Below are 9,780 nucleotides of genomic sequence, written 5' to 3'. Positions count from 1 at the left end.
GCTGAGTTGAGGAAATGTGATAAAGTTACCTAACCGAGTACACGAGGAGCCATTACAGGTTTAATTTACGGGTGCTACCTCCTGGACTCTTTCAGTGGCAGAGGCCACCCTTTCCAAGTTTAGCACCCTCCATGTATGGAAAGCAAATCATGGAGAAGGCCGATGTCACCTCAGGACTCATATAGATCAACCTATCCAATAAATCCAGCGTCATCATTAAACTTTTATTGCAGTCATTTTCACAAATATCCATGCTGTGCAACTAAACTACAAGTAACAACTTACCCAAAAAATAACTTACAATAAGACCATATTATCATGTATATGTTTTAAGGTTGATAGGCACTTTTCTACCCATTTCTGACCTGTGAGAATGTGAATGTTGACTTATTTCTTCCCTGCATCTGGAACCACTGGTTCTGTTTAACACAAAGACAGGTTATATGCTTTCAGAGGTATAAAACTCAAACACCTGTACTTACAATATACTTCGTATAACCATAAATAGATTAAAAAGAGGTTTTACAGACATATATTTTAAAGATCTTTACTTACGTTTGACCTCCAGCTTGCAGCTGACAGTTGCTTCTCCGAGAGTGTTCTTGGCTTTGCAGGAGTACACACCTCCGTCAAAGTTACCAGGCTTACGGATCTCCAGAGTGCAGATTCCCTGGACACAAACTTGCCTGTACTTGGGGTCGTCTCCAATAATCATCTGGTTCTTCATCCATATAACCTTGGGCTGTAGAAAAAGAAACAGATTTATCTGATTAAAACATTTGATGCGAAAAATATCATCTGAAATATAAACAAGCAGCAGTGTTGTTTCTATTTATGTTTGTACTAGAGAAACCCTTTTGATTGAAGTGGACACACAGCACACAGCCAGTTTGGTAGTTTTAATGTCACTGACAAGGGAGGACCTCCTGGGGCACCACAGGGAATGTTACATGACCCCACCGATCTGTACCCCCCTATGGCCTCCTCCTCCTCCCCTGCTTCTAACGCCAAGAATACCAATTCTAGCCTTCTTCAAGACCATCTACACTGCCGTTCTGTTGGTGACCCCATGGGATTATGAGCCCAAACAGAAGGGGAAAGGCTCAGACAGCCGGCTAACAAGGCCAGGCGAAGATCTTAGGCATTCTCAGCTCAAAGCTAACACACTGACAGCAATGGATGAGTGAAGGAGGGAAAAAAAAACACTCACCAGTAAAGCTGCAGACAAGTAGTTTGAGTATATTTGTCATATTAATTGAATTATTCTTGTGTCAGCAGTGAGCAGGGTTGTTTTGAAAATTCTGCCTTAGTGGTGTGTCAAGTGACAGTCAAATGATTTATGAGTTATGCTGTTGGGAAATCCAGTTTGGAAGACAAACTATATGCAAGCAGAGGTGTTGTTTAAAGACAAGAATCAGCTGTGGTGCTAATGTTTTGCTGGAGCGGTTAGTTTAGTGGGGAAATGGAAGAGATGTGATACTGGTCGAGCATGCAGAAAAAGTTACTGTACTTTTGGGAATCCCCTGACGGAGCACAGCAGCTTGGTGCTGTAGCCGACAGTGGTGGCTCTGTCGTTCAGAGAGGTGGTGAACTTGGGCGCCTCGGTAAAGTCGCGTTCCTTGTACTCAGGAGGCTTGTAGTCAATAGCTGGAGAATGGAAGAGAAACAAACTTGACCATAAATATGTATGTATGTATGTTAATAGAGTCTTATTTTGGCCCATCAATTTGACATGCTCATCTCAGGTACTGCAACAGTTCTTAGAAATCAGTTACGTGCGGATCTGTAACCTTATAATTTAAGCTCAAAAGGTCCACTTACTTACTTTCTAAGCTTTCAGAGTCTGCTGAAAGCAAACTTTTGATGGTAGGTTATTTAGTCGCGCATACTGTTCCCAATGGTCAACAATGAATCTCCATGCCCAAATTTTAACGTATTAAGCTGAATGAAAGTCTACTAGCAGAAAATACCAATATTAATATGGCGTCAGTCGTTAAGAAACTGTCAAAACCAAAATTAGAAAGCTAATGAGTTGATAGCTTTAGGAAAACAGTGGATAAAGTAGTAAATTAATTGCTCTGTGTCCGTTTCCCTGTTGGTCTAGGAACAAAAAAAAATAGAAAGTTACCTGTCTTCAAGATTGTGGCCTCCTCCTTTGCAACGGTAGCGCTCTCACTTACTCCAACCTTGTTTTCAGCAAACACTCTGAACTTGTAGACGTTGCCCATGATGAGATCAGAGATAGTGGCATTCAGTCTGTGGTAATGCTCCAACACAGTGAACCAGTCCTGCAGACACACAACAGGAGGAGGTTTTAAGGATTCAAGATTTACTGTGTGTAATGTATCGGGGGGGGTTGATCTTCCTAGTGATAACATCCACATGTATAATTTATTATGACCTTACAGACAGACACCCTTTGATACTGAAAAACTTACTCCAGTCTTTTTGTCAGCCTTCTGGACTGTGTAACCTGTGATTTCTGTGTTTCCATTGTCTTTGGGTGCAGTCCATTCCAGAGCAACATTGAAGCCCCAGGTATCCACAATCTTCACACTGGCGGGAGGCCCCGGCAGCTCTGTGAACAACCAACACTTTTTAAATACATACAACTAATCTTCCACATATTATGCTTCACCGTCTCTTGAACACAGTAATTATATTTCCCTCTGTTTGATGCAACATTTTGCTCACCAACAATTTGAAGGATGAGTGAAGCCTTGTCTTCGAAGTCCTCCACCTTCACACACATCTCATACACGCCAGAGTCCTCTCTCTCGGATGTACGGATAAACAGGATGCTGTCTCTATCAGTGCTGCGGATGTTCACCCTCTTTGTGTCCAGGGGCTGCCCATTCTTTGTCCAGCTGACTACAGGTTTGGGTTTACCCTGGTGACAAACAAAAAATATATCTCAGACAGTGAATTGTGAGGAGTTCTGTAGTTTAATTTATCGTGCATTTACAGGATGATACAGTCATCTTCAGCTTACTGTGAAGGGGATGCTCAGGTTGATCTTCTCTCCAACGTGAGCGACGTATCTCTGCCTGAGGAAACGTGGCAGGCGGACCTTGGGACGATCTAGAGCCAAACACAACCAACGATTATTATAGCATCAGCGGAGGAACAGTGATGACAAGATACAGCCTGAAAAGGATTGTTAGGATCTGTAAAGAGATTTTGGGAGTGAAACAAAGGGTTTTTCTGTTTTTTTGTGGCCCACAAATCCTAAAGAAATCGATAAAGCCACTGAGCTGGTCTAAGCCCATGTTGGCCAGGGGATTTTCACTGGTGCCATCAGGGTATGTATGGGCTTTAACTGGTTATAAAAGTCGTTTATCCCTTTTGCTTTGCATCTGTCTACTCGCAGTCGCAGAAGATTGGAAAAGTAGGACTTATAGATTATAATAAGGGTAAATAAAATTAGAAGTTGCACGTAATATTGTCAGGGACAGGAACCCATGGAAATCAGGGTAGTTAGTATTTATGTATGTTTATGTGAATGCATATGTATGTGTGGTTTTTTCCCCTTAGTTCATTTTAGTCTGTTGTCCTATGTGCGTGTTGACACATACAATTGCCTTATTGGGACAAATTAAATGGAAATAACACAGGAAATTGAAAAAGTAGAGCTGTAAAACTTGCATGTAGGGAATGTAAATCATTTTAAATATAAAGAAGTGTGAGAATATCACAGGCGTGAGGTGCCCTGGTGGCTCATCTATACTTCCCTCCTCTCCCCTCACTGTGTATAAGCTTGTAAAAAGCCCAATAAATCATCCTAAAAAGAAAATGACACTGATAGTTAGCCACTGTGACGTTTGAAATGATACCATGCCTCAGAAGGATCTTTGCTGAGGCTCATTTGTAAAAGTGATTTGGTGAGAGGCACCACCTGCTGAGTCCAGCAAAGCAACATTTGTCAGGACTCTAAATAAAGAAAGCGTACTGTAGTATATCACCTCCCCTCATGACGCATGATCGGGAGATTCAGTTACTGAAACTCATGTCAAAGTGGATTCAAATCGTAGATAAATTAAGCAGGGAAGCAACTGATTAGGAAACAAACTGGAACATAAATGATTTAGTGTAAAAAAGGAAAAAAAGTGAGATGTGCATCTGTATGTTAGAACACATATATACGGCATGTTAAGGGTCTTATCACTTGACTCAGAGAGGATTAGGTTTAACAAATATTCTCCCTGTAAAGTCTGTGGCATGTTTCAAAATAAACAGGGACTCTCTGGAAGTGTCATTAGATTTGGGTGTCACCTGAGAAGTTAGTTCCATATCCACCACCCCCAGCCCCCACCCACTGGAATTTACCATCCACCCCCTTCTCCTGCCCCACAGCCCCCACCTGCTTGCAGTCAGATCGCTTGTCACCATCAATCTTCATGCTCCCCCTCTGTAGGAATCCTAGCAGAGATCACAATGCAATGCCAACCCCTCCTCAGAACAATCTGGGTTAATGGCGGGGACATGCCAGCTATTTTTTCCAAAGCTAGGTGGTCATTTTGTCGGAAACCATTCATGAGTGGTTTCTGTATGTGGTGGAATGCCTGCTATGGCGAACATGAGGGTGAACATGGACGTGTGAGAATTAAAATATTGCTGGCTGGGATCAAGTTGCCATTCCGCCCTGTTCAAGCGAGAAGAAGTAACGTAGCTCCTTCTTTAAGGCCCTCGGGTCGAATCGTCATTTTACCGCTCATCACTTTAGATATACTGTCTATGATTAACACTGTAAGGTGTACGGCATCAATAAAACCCATCTACTTAACAAGTGCATAATTATGACATTGTGGTTAGGTGGATCAGTGTTTCAAGTCAAAGTGGAAACGAGTGAGAAGGCCTCAGTTTTATACCGTTAACACTGCAGGTATGTGCCAACGGGACACGGACAGCTGAGACGAAAACATTGCTGAGCTGCTTCAGTTTGACTCCTGCAATTTACAACTCCCCTTTAATAAATGGCTCTATGAAGTTCAGTCCAGACCTTTGTCAAATAGTATAGTCACATATTTATTCATCTTTACAGATGAATTAAGATAATCATGTAGCATGTGAGATAAAACTTAATCCCATAAGATTACTTGGAAACTCAGTCTATGATGTGTCCTAACGTAACAAACCCCAATTTTAAGTAAAGATTTATTTGTCTTAAAAAAATAAACCGATTGTTTGCGATTTGATTTTAATGTTTGTCATGGTGAAGTTAAGATCCAGATGCATGTCATACCTGAGGCCAACATTTTGAGAACCATATTTAAAAGAATTAATAAAGAAAATGTCCTAATTATGACATTTTACACACAACATGTCACTCATTCATGGTTATTGTGTTTCAATACACTTTGTAGGTACTATGTTTGTATGTATGGTGTATGTAGTTTTTAATATTTAGTAGATGATGTAATTGTGCATATATTATTATAATAGTTTTCTTACTATTCTGCATTTAATGGCCCTGCTCGTAATTGTTTTGTATATTAACTGACCCATTTGGGAAGCATTTTTTCCACTGTTTACTGCTCCTATTGTATATAGCATTCTATTAGTTTTTTTTAACGCTTACGTATATGATGCATCTGTTCTTGTAATTCATTTAGCTGCTGTGACACTTCAATTTCTATGTGTGGGATCAATAAAGTTTATCTTAAGTGACATTGGTTTGTGATAAAGTGGCAAAATAACAAAGGAAGTAGTTATTTCTTGTGCTTATTACTATATGTTGAGTTATGTTCTGTGCTGAAATGGATCTTGCACACTTCTTACTAGCGACCTCCTTCACCAGGACAGCCTCGGGGAGGGCGACAGGTGGGCTGCGGCCGCCAGCATTCACAGCCACCACACGGATCTTCAGACGGTCACCGGTGGTCTGGTTCTTGATAACGTAGCGGCAGGACTTCTGCAGATCCTCATTGACTGCTTTCCAGTCCTCAGCTGAATGGGGAGATTAGACAAAATGAAGGCCGAGCTCTTGTTCATCTTAATATTATAGGATGAAGACTGATCATAGAGCGTGCTGACTGTGAAAAGTGCAGGCAGACAGAGAGGAAAACATCTAATTCATACAGCATTAAGTTAAGTTAGCACAGCTTGTTGTGCAGCTCTGTACCGGAACTAGAGTGATTATGTTTGACACAAATTATCTTTGTAGTATTAGACATGAAATTGCTGTTGCTTCCTTGCCCTGTCTTCTAAATCGAGCATGCATTGAACTGCTGCTGATATGAGCTTAGGGCTGTTAGTCTAAAAGCAGAACCTCCAGCAAGACCACAGCAACTCCTGAAATGCCTCTTTCCTTGTAGGGAGAAGTTAGGTAGCTCACGATATAACTCTGGGAGTGACACTTCGGGGACAGCTGTAACAGATATGGCTGACCCACATTAAAACAGCAATTTAACACATTCCTGGGTGTATTTAAAAAGCGTTTAAACAGTAAAGATAGCATTATAGATAGATATACAGATTAGAGATAGGATGATACTTTCTGTAAAAAACTAAATTTATAGGTCAGCTGACATTTTTGTCACAGTGTATTAATAATCCAAAACCCCTTTCGTGCACATGCCGGCATTCAGTGCACCTGGTGGAAAGCAAATGCAGGACTTACTTCCATCCTTGCAGACTTCAATGAGGTATCCATCCAGACCGGAATCGCCGACGACCTCTGGCTGGCTCCAAATGATGGTGACTGAAGTGTCATTCTTATCCTCAACAAACAGATCCACTGGGGCACTTGTGGGCTCTACAGATGCCAACAAAAAAAAAAATGAGTCAATTATTATTAGATTATTCAACTGACATTTGCAAAAGGCAGCAATGCACAAAGTCATTCCAATCAGAAGTCAATTCAAAATTGAGGTTCATAAGAGATGAGGAAGTTCTTTATATAACCACTGTAAAAAAAAAAAAGAGAGATGAAAGTCAAATCAAATCACTCTGAGATCCTTTCTGAATAGACCTTTACCTTTGGGTGGGGGTGGTGGAGGTGTGGGCGCTTTAGGCTCTTCTGGTGCAGGAGCTTCAGCTGTTGTTAAATAGGCATTTGCAATATTATTAGCAGCATGTAATCAGCAGAGCGATGCTACAGCATCAAATAAAATCCAGTTACTGTGTGTACCTTACGGCTCTCCGCATTACAATGCTATATACTTAAGTGCTTTTAATCCAGTTTGTCTAAAAATGATTAAAATCATCTCAGATACTGCAGAGAGAGAAGTGAACAGGAACATGTTGTGTTTTACCATCAGCAGGTGCTTCGGCATCAGCAGCGGGAGCACCTTCCTCTGCGGCTGGAGCGGCAGCAGCTATTATTAAATGTTAGATGTGAATAATTAGTGCATTAAGCAGGTGGGACATGTTCGAAACAGATGATGTGTGTGTTGAGACTGCAGACTGTGATCAAAGTGTCCTAAAGTAGTTAGTTTCGTTAGCTTTAACGTACGAGGTTGAAGATTCAAACTGTAATAAAGTTAGATGTGTGTGGTGGCTCATGTGATTTCTGTACCATCGGCAGGGGCCTCAGCAGCAGCGGGTGTTTCTTCTGTGGGAGCGACAGCTGATATTAGAGGTTAGAAGATATTAGTGTGGCTGTACTGTAGGAGAAGGACTGTTCCAAGATGTAATTAAACTTATATAAAAATGTCCATCATTCCACTCCGTTCTTTACCATCAGCAGGGGCCTCAGCAGCAGCGGGTGTTTCTTCTGTAGCAGGAGCGGGAGCTGATATTAGAGGTTAGAAGATATCAGCATTAGATATTAGTGCAGTTATCTTTTAGTGTAGGAGGATCAAGTTTTAATAATTCGTATAGAAGATCTTTGTTAATACACTGATAGTCTGTTTTACCATCAGCAGGGGCCTCAGCAGCAGCGGGTGTTTCCTCTGTAGCGAGAGCTGATATTAGTGGTTAAAAGATATCGGCATTAGATATTAGTGCAGTTATCTTTTAGTGTAAGGGGTTCAAGTTTTAATAATTTGTATATAAGATTTGTGTTAATACACTGATCAGTCTGTTTTACCATCAGCAGGGGCCTCAGCAGCAGCCGGTGTTTCCTCTGTAGCAGGCGCAGCAGCTGATATTAGAGGTTAGAGGAAATCAGTAGATGCATAACATTTGGAAATAATTAAAATTATTAAAAAATAAAAAAGGGGAAAGCAGAAATGGGTGAGTTAGGTGGTCACAGAGATAGTCCTCTCAGGTATCATCAGCGGCTGGCTGGTCTGCAGCAACGGGAGCAGCAGCCTCATCAGTGGGAGCAGCTGATGTAGATATTAGATGTTAGATGTTTTTTTTTAAATAAACAGATGTTAATATACGTTATAGCCTATGGACAGCAAACCAGCGCCACTACCTTCACCAGTTTTTATAACTTGATAACCTAGATATTAAGGTGTGTTAATGTGTGCTTGTTGGTGGAGCTTTCACTGAAGTAGATTATAAAAACGCATATTAGCAACAACTGTACAAGTTAACATCACACAGTGTTGGAGAAGGAATCCAAGCAGGCGGTTTGAGCAGTTACCATGCTTTTTCCGTTTTACGTCGAGGGCTACAACTCCTTGCGCACGGCACCTTCACGCTGTGCGCGCGTGCGGAAAGGTTACCGCGGGCTTACCATGAGGTGAACAGACTACTTCGGCTTTAATTAAAAGGTTAACCAATTAATCCAAGGTTCATCCACTGAGAAATAAAATGAAGATGAACTGTATGCTGTACAATGGGTAACTCGTGGCTCACGAGCCGCTGCGCTCGGTGCATTACCATCTGCGGGTGGAGGGGTGGGCTCCTCAGCTGGCGGGGCAGCAGGGGCCTCTCCCTCGGCAGGGGCAGCAGCCTCAGTAGGTGCAGCTTCCCCCTCAGCGGGGGCTGGGGCGGCTTCGGCCGGGGCGGCCTCGGCTGGAGCAGCCTCAGGAGCAATCTCCTCCTCCTTCTTGGCTGGTTCTTTCTTAGCCGCCTTCTTGATCGGGGCAGGCTTGGACGGCATGTTGACGGTTGCAGCTAATTCCCAACGCGGTTAAGTCCGACCTTAAAACTGGATCCAATGCCGACATTCCTGCGGGGGTGGCAGGCTTATATAGGTCCCGGCAGGTTCAAGCACCGCCTCCTAATGAATTGCATGTAATGGATACTGAGCACCATGTCTGACTCAGACCTCTATGTCTGTTTGTCTCACTCATTAACACTCACTGTAGCCCACTTCAACGACTGTTCCACTACATATAACCTAATTAAATTAAATTGTGTCATACTTAATAATACAATCATGGCCAATTTAATTTCATCATGCTATTCGGTGGTATTTATGATCATGACTTATGTTTATGGTAAAAAGCATTATAGGCTATGTAATTGTATTACTTTTTTTAATCCTACAACATTCATATGGCCTCTATACGGTGGCCGACAGGGGCAAACGCCCTGCAACTTAAGAAAACACACGCAAATAGACAAAACACAAGCAAATTAAGAAAACAACTTCATTAATTTGACAACACATGTGCAGCATTCAGCAAACGCGCTGCAAATACACACAACACAACCAAATAAATAAACGCACTGCAAATAAAAAACAATGCAAAAAGAAAAGCACACAAACCCCGAAAACAAATTTAACAAAAAAAACGCAGCATCCAGATTACACAACGGAAGTTCTCCAGACCTCTAGAGGGAGCAGCTAGTGGAACAGCTTGATTTATGACCCCACGGGGAGAGAGCGCTCTGCCTTTTTATTAGAGTCGGGTATGGCTGCAGCCTGGAGAACTCCATAGA

General features: G+C 41.9%; 1 protein-coding gene across 1 annotated transcript; it reads right to left on the bottom strand.

Annotated features, from left to right (window-relative positions):
- Nucleotides 1-387: 387 nt before the first annotated feature.
- Nucleotides 388-8,995, bottom strand: mybphb (myosin binding protein Hb). The gene is made up of 11 exons (XM_078247504.1): nt 8,773-8,995; nt 6,977-7,036; nt 6,620-6,754; nt 5,779-5,946; nt 2,993-3,081; nt 2,695-2,890; nt 2,439-2,578; nt 2,129-2,288; nt 1,511-1,647; nt 556-742; nt 388-419 (listed from the first exon to the last, which is right to left on the bottom strand). The coding sequence occupies exons 1-11, from the start codon at nt 8,993-8,995 to the stop codon at nt 388-390; spliced, it is 1,527 nt and encodes a 508-aa protein (XP_078103630.1).
- Nucleotides 8,996-9,780: the final 785 nt, after the last annotated feature.

Source organism: Sander vitreus, chromosome 4 (assembly GCF_031162955.1).
Source record: "Sander vitreus isolate 19-12246 chromosome 4, sanVit1, whole genome shotgun sequence".
NCBI lineage: Eukaryota > Metazoa > Chordata > Actinopteri > Perciformes > Percidae > Sander > Sander vitreus.
The sequence above is the reverse complement of the archived record's forward strand: the minus strand, read 5'-3'. Positions and strand labels throughout refer to the sequence as shown.

What these genes read in the sequence shown, in the direction of transcription:
- mybphb (XM_078247504.1), bottom strand. Translation starts at nt 8,995, where the DNA reads ATGCCGTCCAAGCCTGCCCCGATCAAGAAGGCGGCTAAGAAAGAACCA. An exon ending in TGAAGTCTGCAAGGATGGAA is followed by an intron (nt 5,947 to 6,619) that starts GTAAGTCCTGCA and finishes CTCCCCATTCAG; the next exon opens with CTGAGGACTGGAAAGCAGTC. An exon ending in ACTCATCCTTCAAATTGTTG is followed by an intron (nt 2,579 to 2,694) that starts GTGAGCAAAATG and finishes GGTTGTTCACAG; the next exon opens with AGCTGCCGGGGCCTCCCGCC.